General features: G+C 58.1%; 1 protein-coding gene across 1 annotated transcript; it reads right to left on the bottom strand.

The window, feature by feature from the left end:
• Nucleotides 1-2,746: 2,746 nt before the first annotated feature.
• On the bottom strand, nucleotides 2,747-21,295 carry CDC42BPG (CDC42 binding protein kinase gamma (DMPK-like)). The gene is made up of 37 exons (XM_006901529.1): nucleotides 21,136-21,295; nucleotides 18,579-18,670; nucleotides 18,416-18,499; nucleotides 17,582-17,677; nucleotides 17,200-17,348; nucleotides 16,672-16,765; nucleotides 16,234-16,434; nucleotides 15,876-16,124; nucleotides 15,349-15,428; nucleotides 14,444-14,541; nucleotides 14,264-14,341; nucleotides 13,930-14,033; nucleotides 13,681-13,860; nucleotides 13,349-13,441; nucleotides 13,141-13,253; nucleotides 12,861-12,933; nucleotides 12,593-12,699; nucleotides 12,402-12,516; nucleotides 12,096-12,244; nucleotides 11,918-12,006; nucleotides 11,633-11,685; nucleotides 11,440-11,538; nucleotides 11,295-11,354; nucleotides 10,830-10,935; nucleotides 10,535-10,668; nucleotides 10,304-10,443; nucleotides 10,125-10,206; nucleotides 8,933-9,149; nucleotides 6,799-6,861; nucleotides 6,082-6,681; nucleotides 4,998-5,095; nucleotides 4,825-4,909; nucleotides 4,582-4,702; nucleotides 4,348-4,465; nucleotides 3,803-3,926; nucleotides 3,589-3,674; nucleotides 2,747-2,803 (listed from the first exon to the last, which is right to left on the bottom strand). Exons 1-37 carry the CDS (start codon nucleotides 21,293-21,295, stop codon nucleotides 2,747-2,749), a joined length of 4,647 nt encoding a protein of 1,548 aa, XP_006901591.1.
• Nucleotides 21,296-24,426: the final 3,131 nt, after the last annotated feature.

The raw sequence follows: 24,426 nt of genomic DNA, 5'->3' as shown, positions 1-24,426 counted from the left end.
GGTAAACGTGCGCTTCCGTGCGCTGGTGTCTTGTAAAATGTGTTCAGCTGTTTGAGTTGGGCTCTTCCTCCATTATTTCCATGAGAAAAGTAACATTCGTCCCAAAATCCGAATTATTTGTAATATTTAAAGAGTGAATTGTTAGGTGCGGTGGAGTCGATTAGGACCCACAGCGACCCTATGAACAGCAGATCTGTCTATCCTGTACCATCCTCACCATTTCTGAAATCCTTAAGCTCATTGCTGCAGTCACTGAAAAAGTGTAGTAGTTTGCTTGGCTCCACAATCAACACTCTTAGTACAGCGGTCAGGAAATTAAAAGACGAATTGCATTGGGAAAGTCAGCTGTCAGAGACTTCTCTAAAGTACTGAAGAGCAACGGTGTCAGTCTGGAGACTAAGCTGCTCCTGACCTAGGCCAGACTCTTTGCAATTACTTGCTATGCATCAGAAAGCTGGACAATGACTAGGGATGATAGAAGAGGAATTGATGCCTTTGAGCTGTGTTACTGGAGAAGAGTATTGAATATACCGTGGACTGCTAGGAGAACAAACAGGTTCGTCCTAAAGAGGGTGAGACCAGGCTGCTACTTGGAGGAAAGGATTCTGGAGCTTCGTCTGACATACTTTGGACATGTTGCAAGGAGAGACCAGTCCTTGGAGAGGGCTGTCATGCTTGGGAGGGTGGAAGAACAGCGCAAGAGAGTAAGACCCTGGATAAGGTGGATTGATTCAGTGACTGGGGTAATGTGGTAGGTCTGTTAGAGACAATAAGATTGGCACAGGATAAAGCAGGGTTTAGGGCTATTGTACACAGGGTCGCTATGAGTCACAGGCACTTAGCAACAGTCTCAAAAGCACCTCCGAGATATTGTTAGGCTGCAGAACAATATTGATATGATAGCACTTATTTTAAGGCCCTGAAACAATACTGACTAGATTTGCGGAAAGATTGGGTGGGATGTAAAAGACCGTTGTAAAAAATGGTTCCAGGGTAACCTGCTTCTCTAGTTACTGTGAATAAACTACTCTTGGCACCTATGTAGTCTGTTGGGGACACATCAAGTTTGAACTTCTAGACCTTTCAGTGGACGTGCTGAATCCAGAATCTAGAGCCCAGGAAGAGGCTTGAGGGAGAGACACAATCAGCTTGGACACAGGTGACCACAATCTGGTCTTCCTAACTTGCCTCCACCGCCTCCCTTGGGTAAGGCAGTATGGTGCTGGACACCTGGAGTTTGCCCCTCTAGATCCTTATCTCCCCTTCTCTTTCCAGGTCTGTGCCCCTCAGGCTGTCCTCACATGCCATAACTGGGCTCCTGGGCCTTTAGCTGCTGGATATGTTTGAGCCGAATGAGGCAGGAAGATTTATTTCCCAGGTTACCTTCTCGTTTGGCACAGCCACCCTCTCTCTTTTTTTTTTTTTTTTAAATTATTTTTGTGTATGTGTACCGTCAAATCTGATCTGACTGGTACAGGAGGAGGTTGTCCCTCCTCCAGCGGAGCATCTGGTGGATTTCAACCGCGAACCTCTGGGATTGCAGTGCAGCTTTTTGCCACTAGGCCACCAGAGCTCCCTACAGCCTTATTTTCTTGTCTTGTTTTCCAGTTTCTGAAAATTTGAGAGGTCTAGTCTCTCATGGTACCTGGTACACTGGTGCCACCCTCCACTCACAGACATCCCCATTTTCTGAGACCCAGGACAGATCCAGGTGGAGAGGCCAGTAGCTTACAAAGCTGACTTTATTGTTTTCTTGCTTCTTCCTAGAGCATCAGCAATGTGGCATTTGAAGAGATAAATACTTCTTTGTCCCCCCCACTTCAGCAGGGGGAGGCTTAATAAAAAATAGTAATATAATAATAATAATGATTGTGATCAATAATAATATGCCCTCTATAGTCCCCTAATACACAGTTGGTTGAAACTTTGAGAAAAAGGTTACCTCTTCCTGGGGAGGCTGGAGTATGTCCACCTTCCCACCAAGGAGTCTTATAAATACCCCCCTCCCATCTCATCCCATCCCACCCCTGCCTAGGAGTAACTTCCCCTTGGACGGTTTCAGTGACAATGTCACTATGCTCATGGAGTCCCCTTTCCTGGTCCCAACCTCACCAAGCTCCTCCCCAGAGAAAAAGGCCCTATATTCCCCTGCCAGAAACACTCTCCTCTTCTTCATCATCTCCTTCCTCTTTCTCTCCTCTGGATCACTTCCATCCCCTTCCAGTCACTTCTCTCTCCACTTCTCTTCATTCCTTTCCCTCTCTTACCTTATTCACCTACAACTGTCTCTTCTCCTCTCTAGCCTCCTGTCTTCTGGCCCCTGACTGCCCACCCTGACCTTGAGCAGAGCCTCAGATATGCCCTATTCTGGCCTCAGGGAGGAAGGAGCCTGATGGTAGACATTCTCCAAGCCCAGGACTTTCTTCCTCATTCACCCTGATGCTGGGGCTTGGCACTGGACATGAGAGCTTTGGCACATTCATCCCTGGAATCCAGGGCTGAGGGTCCCTGGGACACAGGAGGACTTCTTCCTAGCAACCAGGCTGGGACCAGAAGGGCCAAAGTGGAATGAGGCTGGGAGTCAGAGCCCTGTGTCATGGGATCCAGGCAAGCCTCCCGTCACTGCCCAGGCCCTCCCTGAGTCCAATTTTCCATATGTCCGGACCAGCCGGATCTGGCATTCCTCAAGTTCTTGGCTCCCACACATCTCTCTATCCTGGGATTGGGTGAGTTTTGGTGGAAGGTGTTAAAGGCACCTCTCTGAATCAGGAGCTGGAGGGAAGCTCCTGGGCCGTTCTGAGACCTGGAATGGGGGTGGGGGGAGAGGAGGAAATGAGGGTGGGAAGAGACAGGTAGGACTCCTCATGAGGCCAGCACCTGCAGGACCTAGTGAGAACCCTTAAAGAAGGCCAGATGTGAGCAGGGTGGTGCGTGAGTCACTGGAAAGGCATGGGGACTTTCTATTTAATCCTGAAACCCAACTCTTGTTCCCTTGCTCCATTATGCGTTCCATAAGCAAACATGATTTACTCAGACAGGGAGATAAAGACCTGCAGTGCCTTGGGTTTAAACATTTTGGCTAGTCATCAAGTGTTTAAATGTTTGCATCTCCAGGGACCCCTCAGGCCTGTTAGGGATCCTAAGAGTTCCCTGCATGCCAGAGCTGTACTGGGCCCTTCCCGGCCTTCCATACTTGGTTTGTTGTTGTTGTTGTGTACCATCAAATCGGATCCAGCTGGCACAGGAGGAGATAGCCCCTCCTTCTCCAGTAAGGCATCTGGTGGATTTGAACTGCGTGCCTTCGGGATTGCAGCGCAGATTCTTGCCACTATGCCAACAGAGCTCCTTAACCTTCCTGGCCTTCCAACAGCCTCATTTTACGACATGGCAGTTAGGTACTTGCCCAAGGCCATACACTGGAATGTTAGAGCCAGCCCAGTACCAGGGTCTGCTGGTGGGCGACACAGCTACCAATGGTGGGATAACCTCGGCTTGCTGGGCTTCTGGCCTCCAGTCACACTCATAGGCCAGCACAGCACTGAACTGTCCCTCCTTCGGCTGGGGAAGGGATGAGCCCCCACAGCTCACCTGCAATAGGGAGGCTGCGGGGCTCAGCGATCCCTGGGGGCTGGACACGGACTCGCTAGACAGAGATGTGCGAGGTTTCCTTTTCACTGCTCCAGAGGCTGGGGGTTGGTTGGAGGGGTTGGAGACAAAACCGACACAGTCAGTGTTTGAGGGGCTCAAGGGGGAGGAACTGAGGAGGTAGTGGAGGTACTCGAGGCCCTGGGGCTGCCCTTACTTGGGTCCATGTCTCCAGAGAGGATATCGCTGCCCATGGACGCTGGGCGCCGTGATGCCTCCGAGAAGCTGTGGGGTCGCTGTGAGCTGGAGCTGCGAGAACCTCGACCCTTCACTTCTGGGGCCTGTTGGGAAACAGTGTGAACAGGAGACAGCCAAGGCTGCGGGGGTGATGCCGGCACAAGCCAGGCCAAGTGGGGGTAGATGTATCGGAGTCAGTGAGACTGGCTCGGGACAGGGCAGGCTTCAGAGCTGCTGTACACAGGATTGCTATGGGTCGCAGGCGACATGTCACATAACTACAAGGTGTCCCAACACGGCATGGTCAGGGGCGATGGCCAGGCCTCCTGATGGGCACAAGCTCACCAATAAGCTTGTAATTGGCGCATGCTCAGGAGAGGCCTATGATTGGTTCGGTCTCACAGAGGAAGTCTATGATTGGCTTGCGTACAGCAGACAGGCCAATGATTGGCCCGATCGCACCAAGCACGCTTCGGATTGGCTCAAGTCACCAGCTGGGCCTGTGATTGGCTTTGGCGTACTCACTGTAGGCAGGTCCTTGGCACTTGGCTTCCCGTCAGTGGGACCCACGTGGACGAGGTGGTTGAAGTTGGTTGGTGGTGAGATGAGCTTGGAACGCACGAAGGGGTCCTTGAGCATTTCCCTGCGGGCACCGCAAGTATTGAGAGGGCGGCAGTGAGGGGCACACCGCCTTCACCCCTGCCCCACCCCGACATGGCGCAGGTGTGTGGCGCAGGTGTGTGGTGCACGCGTCCGCACCTGCGCTGTTGCTGTCGCTGCTCCTCCGACACGCGGAAGAAGAAGCGGCGCTTGCTCTTGGTGCGGAACAGCTGGCGCCAGCTGTTGTCTGTGAGGTCGGGGATGTCGAACTCGTCCTTCTCTGTGGGAGGGACAACACTAGACAGCGCTCCCAAGTCTCCAGGAACCTCCCCCCCACTATCACGCGGCCACACATCTGCACCCGTTCAACACACTTTATTGTAATGTGCACACATTGCTCACCTGCCAGCCGGTTCCTGAGGTAGGTCAGGCGGACCTTCTCGGTGCCATAGATGAACAGGGAGCCTTCTGGATTCAGGGGTCGCACCTGAGCCAGCAGAGAGAGAGAGATCAGGCCAGGCCACCCCACTGCAACCTGATCCCAGTCCAGCCCTGGGGGATAGGGAGGCCCTCACCTTCTTGAGGGGCACAGTCTGCACCCATTCTGCTCTTCTCACGTCAAACACATCAATGGAATTCTCACTGAACACTGTCAGGTAGGGCGCTGTGTAACCTGAAGGGTAGGAGGTTGTGCTGTGCAGTCTTGGGCAAGCCAGGCACCTCTCTGAGCCAGTGTCCTCCCTTGCACCAGGGGAACTCAGCCACCTCACAGTAACTTCCCTGTCTTCCTCAGAACCAGCCTGGTGGCTCTGCTCAGCTTCTAGGGTGAACCAGAGACAACAGTCTTGGGCACTCCACACAAGCAGGGCATGTTCTCCAGGATTCCTGGCTTCCCTCTCTGCTCTCAACAGCTCAGAGAACTGCTACCACCTCTGACTGACAAGTGAGGATATAGGAACCGAAGAATTCCATGTCTGGTACAGCCAATCAGGCCAGGCAGTGAGCCAAGATCACAACCCAGCAGCCAGTCCCAGGACCAAGTGGGAGTGTCTATTATTCACAAGCCAGAGGTCCTATCCCAGCAAGACCAGAGTAGAAACACCAAAATCCCTGTTTTCCAGGACTTACCATCACTCTATTTAATAGTGACTGCTAGACCCCTTCCTTACAGCTCCATTCATTCATTCATTTCCCAAACATCCCAAGCCCCTGGGTGCTGACCATGGAGGAAGGAAGCAGGCCAGGCCATTCAGCTGGTCCCAGTGCACCAAGCTTATTCCAGTAAACACTGTAAGTGAGGACTGAACAGAGGTGGCAGGGCCCTAAGACAGTGGAGGGCAGGGCGGGCAGACTGAAAGCTACAGTAAAGACAACAGAAACCATGGCCTCAGGTTTGAAGTATCTACCAGGCTCCAGGCCAAGCTGATGCTGGAACTGGGCTTGGTTAAGAGTTTGCCAGATATAAAATGCTCTGGAAGGATAGAGGGCACCAACCGTGTGACGTGGAAGAGAGATTCATGAAAGCAGCTGAGGGGCATCCAGGGTCAGGCTATGGGAGGGCCAAGCCCAGGAGTCAGGGTGGGATGCTGTCTTGCTCTATCAAGTATGTCACACGGTGCCTAGAGAACACCCCATCCCAGCCTCAGCCCCAGGCCTTACCCCATCCTGTGGGGGCCGCTGGCCATAGCAGCTCAGGGCCTCGGGACTTGCGGCCAGCACCATCCACGTACACACCAGCAGCAGTGAAGAGTAGCAAGAACTCACTGAGGCTGAGCTCCACGGCGCCCAGCGCCTCGCCCAGGCCTCCACGGCCTGGGGGCAGCTCCTCAGGCACCAGTCCAGCCCCTAGTGCCAAGGGCGCAGCCTCATTGAGCAGTGGGTACAGGGTGAAGGCTCCGGCCGCGCCCACACACAGCCGGTCACCCAGCAGCCCCATGCTCTGCACAGGTGCGGGGGCCTGCAGCTCTCGGATGCGGCGCTGCCAGGGCCCTGGGCCAGGCCCCAGTTGGTAGCAGAGCACCTGGCGCTTGACAGCTACACAGAGCACCGGGGTGCGTGCCTGCAGGATGCGCCCTGCCGCCAGCGCCTGGCAGCCGCGTGACTCGGGGATCTTGGCGCCTGTAGCTTCCGCGTTCTCCAGCTCAGCCAGGGCGAAGAGGCGCACGCTGGGGCCCCGGCCACACAGGGCCACCAACAAGCCTGAGGTGGGGCTCACGGCCAGCTGCTGCACCCGCCGGCACTCGCCCACCTGGAAGATGTCTGCAGGGTTGGTGAGGACAGGGTGTCACTGCTGGTGGGCTAGAAGCGGCCCACTGGTCCCCTTCCTGTCCCCTGGGGCGGTCCCTTCCACGCCCACCCCGGTCCGAGGGTAGGTACCGTTACTGTGCAGATGGATCACAAAGAGCCCCTCCTCGGTGCCCAGAGCGAGCCGCTCCTGGTCTGGGAGAGGGAAGGGGTCAGAGGGAGACCTGGCAGGTGGCTACCCTCTCTGGGTCTCCATTCTTCTTCAGAAAATGGTGACTGTGACCCTGCCATCCTAACCTCAGGAGACCCTTCTTTCCCAGAGTCTGGACTGGTTTTTGTGGAGGAAAGCTTGGAGCTATGGGATTCACAGTAAATCACTTCCCTTCTCTGAGCCTCACTTTCCCCTTGCGTAACGGCAGGGCAGTGAAAAGGGCAGATCTTCTGTGAAATGGATATAGCAGCAACTTATTAATAAGCTCAGACACAGCAGTCTGAGAATGGCACAGACCTGGGCAGTATTTCTGTCTGTAAAACCAAGAACTCAACAGCGCCTAACAACAACAGGTATAATCACGGCACTTTATTCACAGAGCTGCCGTGGTGACATACATGGTTACACACAATGATCCCTGCTCAACAAGTGTCTCATCTTTTCTGGCTCTGAACAACCTCAGGGACCCACAGACTCTGCAGAGAGAGTCCTAGGTTCCCCAGGGGCAGAGGCTGCCTCAGGGCCTCAGCTGCCAGTTGGAGATCTCCTGGAACACTGAGCTGCCGCTCTGTACTGGGATGGAAAAAAACCAAACTAAACTGGTTACCATGGAGTCAACGTAGACACATGCCGACCCCATATGTACACAGAATAGTCATCTTTACAGGAGCAGATCTTTGACCTTTTCTAATGTGATGGTGGGTGGGTACAAACCAACAGCCTTTACGCTAGTAACTCAAGTCACTGGCATCGAACCGGAATGAACTCATAGCAGACCCTCACTCTGAGTTATGGCCCTGGTGAAACTCCAGAAAGTTCTCAGAGGTTATAAATCACAAGAAAGGGGACTGCCCATCTCTCTCCTATGCAGCAGGTGGATTCGAACCACTTGCCTTTGGGTTGGCAGCACAGCTTTCAACTCACCAGGCCCCCAAAGCTTAATGTTAATAGTTGAATACAAACTGGATCACCCAAGCAGCCACTGGGTTGAATTAAAAAACAGAACCAAACTACCTCCCATTAAGTAAATTCTGACTCAGGATAATCTCCCACTGGGTTTCCAAGACTGTCAGTCTTAACGAGATCACTCATCTTCTCCCGCGGAGGAGCTGGTGGTTCAAAGCATTAGCTTTCCAGTTAGTGGCTCTGTACTTATCAGCGCTACAGGGATCCCACAAGGTTAAATAAAGCGCAAACCCACTGCCTCCAAGGTGGTCCTGACTCAGTGACCCTTCTTCAGGTCTCCAAGGCTGTAAGTGTTCATGGAATGAGACACCGATGGAGAAGCTGGTAGATTCGAACTGCCAGCACTTTGGTTAGTAGCCCGATATGTTATACACTGTACCACCTCCAAAGCTCATGCTTTTCCTCAGACCTCAGAATCTGATCATATTAGAAATAGGATCATGGCAGATTTAATTATTTGCAGTGAAGTCCTACTGGGACAGGGTAACACCGTAAGCAAAGACTGGTGTCCTCAAAAGAAGAAAAAAGTGACCTAAAAATGTAGGGGGAGGACATTACGTGATGACAGAAGCAGAGATAGTACTGATGCGTCTACAAGCCTCAGAACACCAGGCACTGCCGGCAACAACAAAGCTAAAGCATGGGGCAGATTCTCCCCACTAAGCGCCCCCGTCGCCCCTCAATCTCAGACGTCTGGCCTACAAACGGGGAGGGATGGATGTCTTTTGCTGAAGCCTGCCAGTCTGTGGAAGCCTGTGAGGGCAGCTGCTGGTCTCCAGAGACACCGCAGGTTAGGAGAGCAGGGGTCGCACAGCTGCTCACGGACACCCAGCTGACAGCAAAAGTGCCAGGACCAGAACCCTCGTTTATCTGTTTCTACAGCCTTTGCTCCTTCCACTCAAGTGAAGGTCTCTTTTTAAAAAAAGAAACTGAAGCACAGAGAAAAGGAGCGATAAGAAGTGGCCCCTCCCAAAGCCAAGCTCAGAGAGGGGCCTGGGAGGGCAAGGCCCCAGCTTCCTGCTTCTGACTGCAGGGACCAGGCAGCGATGGCCCGGTGGGCAGTCCCTCCCCACGGTCCTGAGGGCTCACCGATGATGGCGGCACAGAGTGCATGTGGCAGCAGCGGCAGCCCGTTGTCATAGGCTTCCTTGAGCGTGTACACGGGCAGGGGCCGTGGTCGCATGTCCTGGAGCAACCGCTGCAGCTCGCCCAGCACCTGCAGCCAGCGCTCCCGCTCGCTCGGGCTCTCCGCCAGCAACAGCACGTTGCACATGGTGGGTGGCACTGCCAGCTGGGAGGCGGTCACCTGTGGGTGGGCACCCAGGCTGGAGGGGTCGGGACAGAGAACCAGCCATCCTCTCCACCTCCCTCTTCCCGCCAGGTGCGGTACCCTCATGCCTGGTGTGAGGCAGGTGCAGGGCACAGCCGGAGGAAGGGAGAGCTACCGAGCAGCACAGGACAATGAGAGGGAAGGGGAGGGGGCAAGTGGACTGCGGGGCTCTAACCTACACTTAGAGGTGCTAAGAACTAACAGAGGGACAAGGGGTGTGACCAGGAGTTAGTCAAGATGTGTGAGGAAACAGGGGGCTGAAAACGCAAACTCTGATTGCTGTAGACTTGGACCTGGCCCGTGGGGGACCCTCAGTGGGTTCCAAGGCTGCAGTTCGCACTTGCTGTCGTTATGAACCATCAAGTCGGAACCAACTCATAGCTGACCCTCCAATGTGTTTTCAGAGGCAGTAAATCAAAACCAGAGGATCTAAACTGTGTGCCTTTGGGCTGGCAGTACGATTCCTTACCACCAAGCCACCAGAGCTCCCTGTAATTCATATAAGAAGACTGCCTATCTGTGTCCCTCAGAGCTGCTGGTGGATCAGAATCACCAGAGGGGCGCCGAGAAACTCCCTATGAAGCGGACCACCAGGACTCCATGGGACCAAGGAGAATGGCAATTCCAGGCAGAGGTAATGAAACATGCAAGGGCCAAGAGGAGCAGGCTGCATGGGCGGACTGGGACACAGGCGGCACAGCACAGCCAGCACGGGGGAAGAGACTGGAGGATTAGGTTGGAGGTGAGGAGCTACAGGCGAGCCAAACAAGGCAGGACGCAGCCAGAGTCTTGCATGGGAAGTTCACAGCAGCTATCGGGCAGGCAGAAGATATAAGCACAAGAGAGGTCCTTGCAAGAGTGGAGGTGGCAGCTAGGACTAGATAAAGGTGACCAGAGTGGGGCCAGCACAGGGAGGGGATGGAAGCCCGGCCAGCCCAGTCAGGGACTCACCCTGAAGATGCGTGGCAGGTCTCTGGTTTGGGCGTGGATAACATCAGAGGCCAGGACGGGGGTGGCTGAGAAGTGGGGGTCCCTGGGATGTGCAGGAAGCAGGTCAGAGATCATATGCCCTGGCCACTCCCTTCACCCCCCACCTAGTCTCCTGCCCCATGCCATTGTCAGGTGTCCACCTCAGATCTAGTGCCTGTAGGAGGGCCCCACTGGCAGGGCTGAGCCGAGGGTCGGGGGCATCAAAGAGCAGCAGGCGTGAGTCGCTGAGAGCAGCAAAGACCCGCTGCCAGCCGCGCCGGACACCTGAGGGCCGGGGCACCTGGGAACAGGTGTGGACAGGTGTGAGTGAGAGGGGTGCCCATACAGGTCCTCAGCCCCTCCCTTGCTCCCTACTTCCCTCTCCAGCTCACCGACAGGAAGCCCTCATAGGCTGTGCCCGTGCCGGTCTCGGGGTGCACTCCCAGGGCGGTGCGGAGGAGGTCAGGGGGCACAGGGCAGAGGGGGGCCTGTGGGGCACACGCTGAGTGGCAGAAGTAGCCACAGGCTGTGGGGGAAGCAGGTGGTCAGGCGAGTGACCTGGAGGGCCCCTCCATCAGGGGCTTCCATAAGAAACACTCGATGGTGGGAGGTGGCTCAGGATGCACAGAAGGGTCCCCCCACTCCCCAGCATTTGTTCCCTGCACCTATAGAGGGCACGGTTCTCACCTTCGCAGGAGAGGCCCTGGCGGCTCAGCCCCAGCATCAGTGAGGTGCAGCGGAGACACTTGGTGGGGGACGGGAAGGTCCGGGGACGCAGTATGTGTGAGCCAGGCTGGGGAGGATGGGACACATCATCACCCCGGGCCTGCCATGGTTGCGCTGGCCCCACCCCGACCCTGCGATGCCTGGGGTCAAGGGCTTGGAGCTGGACTGGGGTGGCAGGATCTGTAGCCTTCCTCAAACTCACTGCACCTGCGGCCGCTGTTCCGTGCCCTCTACCCACCCGCCGACTCAGGCCATGACAGAGAAGGATCCCTAGGAGACAGAAGCAGCTGCCCAGCCCAGCCCAGCCCAGGTCACAGAGGAGCCCCACTGGTCCCTAGACACAGGACAGACTATCAGTTGTCCTATTGGGTGGGGCTGGCGGAATGGGAGTGAGCAGGGTGAGGCCTACCACCCTCGAGCACTGACCTTGGTGGGAGGACTTTCGGCCAGAGGTGGGGCAACAAAAGGTACCCGGGGGAACACAGACTGTAGGGTGGAAGTTAACGGACAAGTGAGAGGTGTGGGCAGAGTGGGGGCCTGGCCTCCCGCTCAGCAACTCTGCCTGCCTCACCCCCATGCGCAGGCTCCGGCGGCCCTCTGGCCTCAGCTCTGGCTCTGGCCCTGGCCTTGGGACCTCTCCCGAGATGCCAGGGTCCTTGGTGGAATCCTTCTGGTATAAAGGGTGGGTTGGGGCAGTATCAAGGACCTGTCCCGTTCACACCAATTCCCCCAACTCCACCCAGCAGCCCTGCCCTGGCCCCTACCTCTGAGCTCCAGAAGGACAGGAAGGGAAGCAGGGAGTTTGATGGCTTGGCATCTGGAAACAGAGGTCAGGGTCATGGGGTTGGGGGTCCTGAGGAGCCAGGGTCAGCGGGTGCCTCATCCCTTCTCCACTGGGGAAAAGAGGCGCTCAGAAAGGACAGCACACAGGTGGTAGGGGACTGGTTGGCAGGCCCGGCAGCAAACTCCTGTCTGCACTCTGCGGGCTCCTGAGGGACCCCCTTGGTGACGGTGAAGCTAGGGAAGCATGTGGACGGTTGGTTACTCACCCCCCGGCCCACGCGCCTGGAGCTCCTCACGCAGTGCGGCCACTTCCTGCCGCAGGTTCTGGTTCTGCCTCTCAGCCTCCTGCAGGCGGCTGGCGAAAGACAGGGCTCGCTCGCCACAGGCTCCCGTGTGGCCCACCGCTCCTCCCCAGCACCCACCCATGCCACCTGCCTGCCTCACCTCTCGAGCCGCAGCTGGGCCCCCTGCACCTGCACCAGCCGCTCCTGCAGGCCCTGCTTGGCCCGGATCTCAGCCTCCAGGGCTGACTGCAGCTCCAGCCGGGCCGAGGCCTCCATCTTCTGCAGCCGCCGCGCCTTCCACTGGTGGTCCTGGTGGGTCCCGGGCACCCACGTAAGACGCCTTCCCGCCACAGCGTGCTTCCTCCCACGTGCCCAGCAAGCTTAATGCCCACTTGGCCACTGATCCACTGAGCCGGGGAGCTTACGGCTGCACCATGTGCCCTTCCCTCAGGCGTCCCAGGCTCACCAGTGGCCGGGCAGGGAGCGTCTGGGTGCCCACATTCCGCAAAGACTCCAGCTCCTCGGCCATCTTGGTGGCCAGGGCCTGCAAGTATCCCCTCGAGACCTTCTCATCATTCACCCTGGACAGGAGGAGCTCAAGGTCAGGGGCTCGCCCTCGGGAGGCCTTGGATCCAGGCTCAGCCCAGTGGGACCCACCAGCTGAGGATGTCCGAGATCTGGGCCTCCCAGTTGCTCTCTGTCTCCCTCTGCTTCCCTTCTAGCCGCTGCTTGCTCTGCTGTTCCCGCTCCAGTTCTGCTGCCAGCTGTGGGCAGACAGGAAGGAGAGTTAGCGCCGGGGCCTGTAATCCTCCGCCTGCCCGTCCTGGGGCACTCCAGCCAACCTAGCAGGGAGCCACTCCGACCAGCCATCCACCTGTCCAGCGCCCCACCCCTGTGCCACTGTCGGTCTGTGTGCCCTGCTCACCCTCTCCTGCTCCAGGCTCAGCCGGTGGTTCTCCTCCTTCAGCCGGGACAGGATCTCTTCCTTTCCACTCAGCCTGCGGAAGGGAGGCCCGGGGTGAGCCCCACGCTGGCCTCTGCCCCAGCCCACCCTCGCCAGTCACCTGGCTCACCCGTGACCACAGGCCTGCCCACGCTGGCCTCTGCCCCAGCCCACCCTCGCCAGTCACCTGGCTCACCCGTGACCACAGGCCTGCCCACGCTGGCCTCTGCCCCAGCCCACCCTCGCCAGTCACCTGGCTCACCCGTGACCACAGGCCTGGTCCAGCTGCACCTGCAGGGCAGCCACCTCCTTCTGCAGCTGGGCCTCCTGCCGCTTGCGCCCTGGTGGTCCTGTGCCATTGGCTGTGTGGGCAGTCTTGAGCACACAGAGACAGGTATTAGGGTCTGGAGGCCCCCAGTGGGCTCACTCTGAGGGCGGAGCCCGTGGGCAAGGGGGCATGGCCTCACTACCTTGACCCGGGCAGACTCTTCCTCCAGGTTCTGCTTCCACTGCACCTGCAGCTGTGTCACCTCCCGGTTCAGGGTGACCACCTGGGCCTCCAGCTGTGATGGGGGGCAGAGGTAAGAGACACTGACTGTGTCCACCTTGGCCCTTCTCCCTGACTTCCCACAGACTCCGAGGCTTTCCCAGGTAGGGAACGAACCAGGAGGCAGCTGGCAAATCCCAATGCCAGCCGCAAGAGGGATGTAAATGCACATGGTGCCCCTAACCCTTTCTCCAAACACTGGAGGTCAAAAGGCAGGGCCTCCTATTCCCCTGGCCAACCCCGCCCAGCACCCACCTCACTCCGAGCATCTCGGGCATCCTCCAGCTGGGTGCTCAGGGCCTGCACCTGGCTGCCCATGGCCACCTCTCTCTCCTGAGCCTCCTGCAGCTTCCGGACCAGCTCCTCCTGCCGTCCTCGGGCCTGGCACAGCTCCTCCTCCAGCATCTGGAACCCCGCCTGAGCCTCGGCCAGCTCCTGGGAGGAGAGGCCGGGGTCAGCACCGGGCTCTCCTTACAGTACGGTCACTGACTCCGCGCGTCTCACCTGGCACAGCTGGTCTCTCTCCTGCTGCAGGGCACTGGCCTGGGCTGCGCTGCCAGCTGGGGCCCCATCAGTCTGGCACAAGGGGGCCTTGTCTCGTAATACTTCTGCCAAGGACAGCCGTGAGGACCACGTATTAGGACTACCCGGCCACAGCATCTCTGGGAACTGTTGTCCCTTCTGGGGAGGGGAACCCTCTCCCTGCCTTCCACATGCAGCCTCAGAGACTTCTGGTCCTTCCTGAGGCCACACAGCATGCACTGAGCAGGGGCTGGACTAGAACCCCAGTCCAACTCCGGGTGTGCTGGTGGAGAGCTGGGGCGGTGGGAAGGGGTACCTGATAGCTTTTCCTGTAGGGTCAGCACTTCCTTCCGTAGGTGCTCCAGCTCCTGAGGGTCTGAGGGAGCCTGGACCTCTGGGCAGGGACACGGTCCCGCAGGTGAGTGTGGTTAGCTCTACAGCAGCGGCCCCCAGTGGGTCCTGCCCACCTGGTTCCGCCCACCCAGCTTGGCTGTACCTTGGAGCTTCCGGCTCAGCTCTGCCTTCTCCTCTTCTGCACACATGATCCTCTGCTGCAGGGCAGCCAACTGCTCTGATGGGCCCATGGGACCACGGCTAGGGGAGAAGGGGGTCACCCAAGAGAGTAAGAGCCACTCCCTAAAGTTTCCGCCCCACCCTCTCCCCTGCATCCAATCACTCCTTCAACCAAGCGGCACCCACTTTGCACTGGCTCTGAGGTAGCCTGGTGAGAGATGGGATGGGGTATGAAACAGGTCAGTCCAGAGCCCACAGCGGAGGAGGCAGAAGAAATTGGGGGGGGGGGGCTCTGAGGAGGCATGTAGAGAGCTGCTGCTCAGCAGCCCAGAACCCTGGTTCCTTGGCCCTCAGGCCCAAGTTCAAGGTCCAGCCCCAGCCTGTAAACAATGACTGAAGGAATCTGAGTCCTAAGACAATGAGGCAGTGACACCAAGGTCTCTTCTGAGGACTGTCAGGAGGACTCAGTGGTTCGGGCTCACAGTACAGGCTTGACAAGTGCAGGTGACTCTGGGCTACTTCCTTACCCAGGCCCTGGATGAATGCCAGTCACCCTTGGGTGCCTCCTGGCCTGAGACGTCAGGCAAGGCCCATAGACTAAATCAGATCGAAAGCATCAGGCCCATTTCACAGAGGCCAAACAAGGTTCAGGGAGCAGTGACTTCTGACTCTGTGACCAGAATGTTCTGTCTGCTGTAAAGGTCACAGTGAAGGTCAGAGAATGGGATGCACCGAGGGCCCTGAGGGCGCCGGGGTAGCCCTCCCCACGGCTGAGAGTACCCGTCCTGCTCAGGCATAGGTGGGTTCTTTTCCTAGCACCCCACATGCCAGGCAGCAACAGCTTCCCCAGGAGGTACTCAAGACTCAGAGAGTGAGGGCCAGACTCACCTGGCAGAGGTATAGGTGAAACCCACAAATGGCAGGTGGTGGCCCGAGAAGGTGCCGTGGGAGGGCGGCGGGAGGGTCCTCTGCAGGAGGAGGGTAATGTTTGGATTAGCAGGCACAGGTTGCGGGAGGCACAGGTCTAGGAGAGGCCTGAGGATCAGAAAGCCCCCTGGGCCAGGCAAGACCACCCAGCTATCACCCAGCCTCCTCGGGCACACACTGGGGTAATTAATGTGGGAGGGGTGCCGTTTAAAAACCCAGAGACAGCCCCCATGGGCCTCTGAGGGTGTGGAGTTCAGGGGATGCTGGGAGTTTCCCTCTTCACGCTAATTCTGGCTAAGGGTATGACATCTGGGGCCAAAGGTTCCTCACTTGGCGCAACCTGATTGCAGCCCAGCTCCAGGGGAGCCATGACTCCCATGAGCCCCTGGGACCTACAGCCTGACAACTACATAGGAACTTTCTAGAAGGTTCCCTAGGCAGATGAGGGTCCAGACAGCCCACCCGCTGTAGTAGAGCTGGCCACTCACGGGGTGGTTGAGGGTGTCATCATCCACGTCAAAGTTGGAGGTGTCCATGGGCCCCCGGAGTTCAGGGATGTAGGGGGCAGTGCTGGTGGCCAGCTGCTCCCAGTCCACACCTTCAAAGAAGGGGTGGTTCCGGAAGTCGTCGAGCCCACCTCGGCCCAGACGGTCCTCCTGACGGCACAGCAGCTGACGGATCAGGTCTTGGGCACTGGTTGGCACATCGGGCACATCTAGGGGGAACTGCAGGTGCTCCTGGGGGCCAGATGAGGGAGGAGTGTGGGTCCGGGATCCCACTGCCCACAGCAGGAGTCTCCAGCCACCCTGCTGCCCACCCCAGAGCCGCAGAGCCCAGTGGCCAGACCTCATGGTTCATGATCTTGCCGTAAGTTTCCACCAAGGACTCCGCATAGAAGGGCGTCTCCCCAAAGAGCAGCTCGTAGGCACAGACGCCCAGCGACCACCAGTCACACTGCGGGCCATAGTGGCCCTTGCCCTCCTCCATGGCCTGCAGGATCTCAGGGGAGATGTAGTCCGGTGTTCCTACGGCCACTGAGGAGTCCACCTGGGGGTGGTAGTGTTGAGGTCACTGTCAGGACAGCCTGGGACCTGGCAAGGCCTCCAGACCAGTCACTATGGCTTGGAGCTGGGTCAGACATCCACTCCCTAGGGCTCCGCTGGCCTGGTGCCCCCAACCTGGGGTACGGGCATAGCCGTTTGCTCCTCTGGGAGATCAAGGCCCCCCTACCGTGCCTGGTGCCTCCCTTCCCCAGGAGCTCCCACTCGGCGACAGGGTCCTCACCATGCCACTGTTGTTGAGACGCAGGCATGACCCGAAGTCGGCCAGGCGGATGTGTCCATTCATATCCAGCAGGATGTTGTCTGGCTTGACATCCCTGGTGGGAGGAGGGAGGAGGCTGAAGGTGTGTGGAAATGGGAGTCCAGCACACGCCCAGGTGTGCACACCTGTATGCTGATGTGTCTGCGTGTAGGCTCACGGTTGTTTCTGAATGCACACCTCAACAAGGTGTATGATGCGTGGCAGACAGGAAGCTGAGGCCCCATCACGTGGACCCCTGAAAGCAGCAGAGTGGCTTGGGGACACAGGGGTCAAAGGGTCCCACCTGCCAACCGAGCCCCTTGAGGGAGGCGGTGACGTGTGCCGACACTTCCATGTCTGGTAAAGGGGCAGCAGCCCCATCGGGGACATTTTTGGAATGAGGATTACAAGGAACCTGGGTGGGGTGCTGGGTGTGTGCTCAGCAAACATCACCCCCCCCAGAGCTCTGGGCAGAGGCTGTGCAGGGCAGTGGGGGCACTGAGGACCCACCTGTGGACGTAGCCGAGCTGGTGCAGCGAGTCAATGGCCAGCACCATCTCGGCCAGGTAGAACTGGGCCAGCTCAGGCGGGAGGCGGTCCTCGAAGCGGCTCAGCAACGTGAGGAGGTCGCCCCCGGCGTAGTAGTCCATCACCAGGTACTGTGGGGCACGTGGGACAGCGGAAGCCCCAGGGTCACTATGCTGCAGGAACACTCTCCTTGGCCCTGGCGTGCTGCCCCCGCCTACCTCACAGCGGTCTCTGAAAGACCCCATAACTGGTGGGAAGTGGTGATGGTCCCAGCGGGAGGGTCCTTGTCCTGGATCCAGGGATGGCTCCCACCCCGATTGTCTCAGGTGACTCCCTTCCCACCTGCGCCCGAGGGGACCCTCACCAGGTATTCCTCATCCTGGAAGGCGTAGTGTAGAGTGGTCACCCAACGGCTGTCCCCCTTCACCAGGACATCTCGCTCCTCCCGGAAACAGGCCGTCTATAACAGGTTTGGAGAGAGGTCCAGTAACCCCTTGGTCAGTTCAGGGCATAGAGGAAAGTGCTAGAAAAGGTCTAGGAGGCTAGACGAGAGCTGGAGCTCTGCTCTGTCCTGGGCTGGCCTCATGGGGACCTGAGTCCTGCTTTATATTGCTGGGCCTCAGTTTTACCATAAAGAAAATGGGAATACTCTGCTGTTAAAGCAGCTTGCCATGAGGAAGGGCTAGGAGCTGGCTGGCAGATGTTGAGGGTGGTGACTTGTGCCCGTTCAGTGGTGATGCCAATTCCCTTCCTGCATGCCCTGTTCATATTCCCACCCATGTTGTGGTACCACCCCATCGATCTTGGGGTACTATCCCATCGACCTCAGTGTACCATCCCATCCACTTCGGGGTACCACCCCATCCACCCATCAACCTCGGGGTATCACCTCATCCATCTCAGGGTACTATCCTCATCCACTTCAGGGCACCACTCCATCTACCTCGGGGTACCATCCCATCAACCTCAGGGTACCACCCCATCCAGGGTACCATCCCCAGCCGCCTCGGGATACCACCCCATCTACCTAGGGGTACCACCTCATCCATCTCAGGGTACCAGTCCTATCCACCTCAGTGTATCACCTATCGACCTCAGGGCACCATCCCATTCATCTCAGGGCACCACCCCATCTACCTTGGGGTATCGCCCCATCCACCCCCAACCATCTCAGAGCATCATCGCACCCCAAACTGACCTCGGCCCGCTTCAGCATCTCCCACTTGTGCAGCATTTTCATGGCGAAAATCTGTCCACTGTCCTTCTGCCTCACCACAGCAACCTGCGGGCAGGGATGGGGACCGGTCAGTCTGCCTGGGTGCAAGCAACCTCCCCACCCCCACCCCCAGCATGCAGCTCACCTCCCCAAAGGCCCCTCGGCCGATGACCTTCAGGATCTCAAAGTCCTCTCTCTGCAGCTGAAGGTCCTTCACCTTAGACACGAAGGGGCTGGCTGAGGAGGACACAGAGTGGGGCTAAATGAGGAAAGACTGGGGTGGCCACTGCAGAGATGTCCCCCCCAGGGAGTATGGAAAGGAGGTGTCGGTGGCAGTTCCACCAACTGCCTTGTCTGCACACCTCCCAGATCCATGGCTCCTGGACCTGCTGGACTCGGGCGGGCTCGACCAGGGGCTGATGGGACTTGTAGTCCTCTCCAGTCTGGGGGCCTAACTAGCCAAGTCCCTCTGAAGTGAAGGGGGCACCACTCCCAGCTCACTGTTTCTTGTTGTTGTGTACCATAAGTCGGAAGTGACTCATAGCTGACCCTCTGGCGGGTTTTCAGAGGCAGTAAACCTCATGGAGACTGCCCAGATTTCTCCTTTGGAGCAACTGGTAGATTTGAACCACGTGCCTTTGAGTTGGCAATACAACTCCTTACCATTAAGCCACCAAAGGTCCCTAGAATGCTTGGCCCCTCAGAAGTGATAAGCCAGGCCATCCAGGAAACTGAGAGGATGACACATATTCATTGTCCTCAGAAGGGCTTCTCTAAGCAAGGACATGTGGGATTGGGTCCAGAGACCCTGCAGGCCACCCAGAGGGCAAACAGGACGATGGTTCCGTAGGCCCTGTACGGACAGGCACTAGGCTCCCCAGCTGAGGCCTTGGAAGCCTGAAGCCTCCATACCAGTCTGCCCAGCTTCTCACAAGACTCGAGAACAGGGCCAAGCAAACCTTAGCCTGACGCAGCCACTGGCACCTGTGGGCGTGCGTGCGCACACACGCAGGATCCCGCCACACTGGACCAGCCCTACAACTCCGTGTCTGCCCTCCTCCCTGGACTCAACCTGAGCCTGGCCAAGAACCGCCTCCTTCCCCACCCTGACACCTCGGCAAGGGCCATCCCTGGGCCTCTTTTCCCCAGGAGCAGCCACACGCCTGTCGGAAGGGCTTGGCAACTTAGGGAAGCAGTGTGACGGGCTTGGGAGCAGTTGAGATCTGCCTCTCTGCCTCAGTTTCCCCTGCCAGGAGGTAAACTCCCCGCTAGCTGGGCAGGCCTGTGGGTGGGGCAGAGAGCTGCTCCACAGGTTTATCAGGCAGAACCCCACAGCGGGGGCGGTGTGGAAACCTCCTCACAGACATTTATTGTCTCTTTCCCAGGTCTCTGCAGGGATCTAAGGAGATGCAGCCTCCAACCTCAGAGGGGGAACCTGGGCCAACGCTGCTGCCCACCACTCAGCTTAGGCCAAAGTCCAAGTCACCAGTTAGGAAGGTCCGGACCCCCAGGCCACACTGCTCACCCCCCTTGCCTTGCCACAGAGGAGGGGGGCGCTGGGCAGGAACAGGAGCAAGCTAGGGCAGGAGAGGAGTGAGTCACCACCCTCGGTTACATCGGGAGATGTCAACAGACAGGCCCCCACACTGGGGTCTCAGGTAGAGGTGCCAGAGATGGACAGGGAGGGTCACACAAATGTGTCACAGGCAACACAATCTGACACATAGCACATAAGCCAGCGTCCTCTGACTGCCCTCACCCAGGAGGAACGAGCCAGGCTGCGGGCAACTTCACCGGCACATCAGGGCAGTGGGCCTCCAGCTGTGCCCAGCCAGGCCCAGTGCCTGCCCAGAGCTCAGGAGCGCCAGGAATGCTGGTCGCCCACTGGGCAAACATCAAACTACCCCCGCCTTCCAGGCCAGCCCCTGGCTCTTCTCCCACAGGCCAGCCAGGCGTGACCAGGGAGTCCTCAGGCTGGTACCAGTGCCCACACTGAGTTCAGGGTTACCCCGGGCCAGCCACTCCCAGCGACAGAGATGAGTCATTAGAAGGGGCACAGCCAGGTCCTCTGCCCCAGGGGCAGCTCCCTGGGCCTGGCAAGAGGCCTATACAGAGGGCTGAGGTGGGCTCTTGTGTCCAGTTGGGGCGCTCCCGTTTGCAGGAACATGGGAATGTGTGTGTGTGTGTGTGTGTGTGTGTGTGTGTACACACAGGTGTGTGCTACCCCTGATCCGGGAGCAGAAGCAGGTGAGCGTATGTCAGGGTCCCTGAAGTTGGACGGTCTGCAGGGTGAAGTGGGGGCTACTTGGGTCTCTCCATGAACTAACCAGTCCCAGCGAGTGCGTGAGAGACGGAGGACACCGTGTGCCAGTGCGGGGCACGCAGGGGTGTTCGTGTGCGCGCCTGCGTGTTCCTGTGGGCAAAGAACGTGGGGGGTCCGCGCGCGGCAACAAGTTTGTGTGTCCCTGCCTGGCTCTCTGCGAGTCTCTAAAAACAAGTGTGCGGCGCCCCAGGAGCTGACAGAGGTCCTTAACAGAGGGTCCTGTGCGTGGTGAACAGGTGAGGGGAGGTCCGGCGGGGAACCTGCCAGGGGCGAGTGTGGGGTGCGGGTCCCCGCAGGAGGCTCTGTGGCTGCGGAACGCGCAGGGGTCCCCCGCGCAGCGCCCCTCGGGCCGCCCTCCCGCCCCAGCCCCCCCACTCACCCCAGCTCAGAAACTGCGCGACGTGGCGCTCTCGCCGCAGGGGGGCGCTGCTGAGCTCGTGGTGCAGCCCCAGCAGCAGGTCCAGGAGGCCGTCGAGCCCCGGGCCGCCACCGGCCTCGTCCAGCGCCAGCCGCTCCAGCGCGCGCAGCCGCCACTCCATGATTGCGGCCGGAGCGGGGGCGGGCTAGAGCCGGGCCTCCCGCATGCCCGCACCCCGGTCCGTGCGTCCGGCCAGCCGCGCGTCCTCCCCCCCCACCTTCTCGCCCGCCCCGCTGTCACCTTCCTCCGTCGCCGCCAGCGCGCCCTCACCTGGCCGCAGCGCCCCGCCCCCCCGGCCCACCCCCCCGACGGACGGGCAGGTGAGCGCCGGCCAATGGGAGCCGCGGCCGGAGGGGAAGGTAGGAGGGCGGAGGCGCGCGGGGGCGGGGCCAGCTCCCGGCCAGGAAATGAGGGGGCCGGTCCCGGAGAGTAACTCCTGGGTGGGGTGGGGCCGGGAGACGCCCTTGCGGCCGCAGCCCTGGCCCTGCAGGGGCCCTTGTGGGTCCCGGACTAGGTGGGACATGTCCGGGCCTCTGCAGCGTCCTTTGCCCCTGGACAGCCGCAGCGTGCCCCCTAGGCCGGGGAGAGGGGCCGGGGACGCCCGCGGGCCCCCGGAGCTGGATGGGAATTGTAGTCCACGCCCTCTCCAGCTCGGCCGGCTCGGGGCACACCCTTCCTTCCTCCGCCGGCACACGCCATTTCTATTTGTGTTTGTTTCCTTATGGCCGAGCTGGGGACCTGGGAAACAAACAGGTGGGGCAAAGATGGTTACACCCATTTAGCAGATGGGCATACTGAGGCCTGCGAAGGACAGAGGAACATTGAAAGGCTGAGGAGGCCCGGGGAGAGCCCAACACGGGCTTTTTAAGTCCAAGGGGAACTGGGCATGAAATGAGAGGGGCAGGAAGAGGCCTAGAACTGGCTACAGGGCTGGATTTGCCCAGTGGTAGTTAAGCAGGGACCAACCAGCAGCTGATGTGTTTGGAATCACAGAAGCCAAGGAAGCTTCATATATGTTATTAGATGGAGGGCTGGTCAAAGGGAGATAGATGTGAAGGGAGGGGGTAGAAGTGGATGGGTATCCTGGTGGATGGTGTAGCAGGGAAATAAGTGGGTAAAGATGCGTGTGAGAAAGGCAGGGACAACACTGACACTAAAGTTAACTCCACTTTAACTTGCTGGTCTGTCTGATACTTCTCTAAATCTGAACATTCACATTAAGACAGACTAGGAAGAAGGATTGGCCATCCACTTCTGAAATAGCAGACCTCTGAAAACCCTATGTACAATGGTCCTTGGAGAAGGACATCATGCTTGGGAGGGTGGAGGGACAGCGCAGGAGGGGAAGGCCCTCTATGAGGTGGATTGATTCAGTGACTGGGATAATCGGGATGGGAGTGTCAGAGACAGTGCAATTGGCACAGGACAGAGCAGAGTTTAGAGCTGTTGTACATAGGGTCGCTATGAGTTGCAAGTGACTCGACGGCACGTAACAACAAACAACAACAGTTAAGCAACAGTGGCATCCACTTCCTAAACCACATGCCTCTGAAAATTCAATTAATTTGAGAAATGACGATAGTTCTAGAAAGGCTTCAGGTCTTTTGTTCATAGGGGTGCTATGAGTCGTGCCCAACTCGACGGCAATCAACAACAACAACAAAAAGAACAAGTTAGGCCTTTTGCCTGTTATGGTGCCACTGTGGTTAAAGCGCGGTGTGCTACCCCAGAGGTTGAAGTTTGACTTAACGACTGCTCTGAGGATGTGGCTCCCACCTCCCTAAAGACTTACAGCCGTGGAAACGCTGTGGCGCAGTGAGCTGGACACTGGTGTACAGCAGTGGAGCTGTATTCGCTGGATGTCCACAGAGCTGGCCTAGAAGCTGTGGGGTCCTGGATGTGTCCGAAAGGAAGCGTTTTAGTGGCTTTAGACGACAAACTTTTTCATCCTGGTGGGGATCCCCCCCCCCCCCCGGTGACCGTGTATTGACTACTAAATTGAATTCTCCTACGTCTTCCTCCTGCAGCTCTTCCCACGGTCTCAGGGAGGTTGTGTGGGTCGCAGTACCCACATTCCGTGAAATGAGGAAATGGTCGATTGGGGAAAAGCAGAGCCAAGAACTAAATTCAAACCTGGGGCGCCCTTGCCTCAGTTTCTGCTTGGAAACTAGGGTAGGGGGGAAGGCGTTTGGATGGCTTGATCCTACACTCCTGATTCTCACCTGAGGGATTCTGGGTCCTGGTTCTGGGGTGGGGCAAAGGAGGGACCCAGGGTAGGTAGCAATGTGTCCTGCCCTCCGAGGCCACAGGGAGGCACCAGAGACCAGAGGAGAGGCAGGTGTTCTGGTTCAGACCACGGTCTTCATCTCCCAGGGCACTAGGGGGTAAGGGAGAGGTCCTGGGAAGGTCAGTCGGTTCCCGGTTCCCCTTCTGTGATACCCACTGAGACATCTGGTTCTTGGGGGACAGAGGTCAAGGTCTGATGAGGTCAAGACCTAGACTGGTAAGAGACAGGGTCCTGGCTCATTCTTTGTGGGACTGGAACAAGTCCCTAAACCTCGCTGAATGCCAAGTTCTCAAAGCCTGTCCTTTGGCCATCCAAATTCACCCACGTAGTGCAGAGGATTTGATTTAGTCTTGCGTTCCATTTGATCACATCCCCCTGAGTTCTTTGCAGATCTAGGGTCAATTCCCTGCTGGGCAGACATACCAGGCCGCACATTATCCCAGCAGATGTGTCCTCCAATTGGATGGAAACCACAGGCCTCTGGAGCTGTGAATGGCTTGGCCTGGCGCCCCAGGGAGCCCCAGGGCTCAGTGGTGGGTGAGCCCTCCCCCTCCCCACGAAGCCTCGTCTGAGTGGGTAGGTGGGGAGGAGGTTTACTATTGCAGAGCCCCGCCTGGTCAGTCTGGGCAGTGGGCCACTCTTCCTCTCCCTCCTCCCACTATCTCCCCATGTGAGTACCCCTCTGTGGTCACAGTTTCCTGGAGGCCCACTTAGCTGCTTTCCCCCCCTACCCTCGCCCCAGGCACACAGAAAAATGCGAGAAATAGAAATGCTTGCATACTTTGTTTGATTTTTATGTATAAGACCACACCCATAACCCCCTCCTGAATGTTGATGTCCTTTACCTGAACCCCTAGATCTCAAGAGGAAAGCTACCCACCTAGCTCCTTTCTTCTACCCAGCGCCATCTCCCCACAAGCGTCATGCCTCTAAATTTACTATCTACCATCTACCCTACCTACCAA

This window comes from Elephantulus edwardii, unplaced genomic scaffold (genome assembly GCF_000299155.1).
Source record: "Elephantulus edwardii isolate Elephantulus edwardi_28Jun2011 unplaced genomic scaffold, EleEdw1.0 scaffold00328, whole genome shotgun sequence".
NCBI lineage: Eukaryota > Metazoa > Chordata > Mammalia > Macroscelidea > Macroscelididae > Elephantulus > Elephantulus edwardii.
This window is presented reverse-complemented; position numbering and strand designations above follow the sequence as displayed.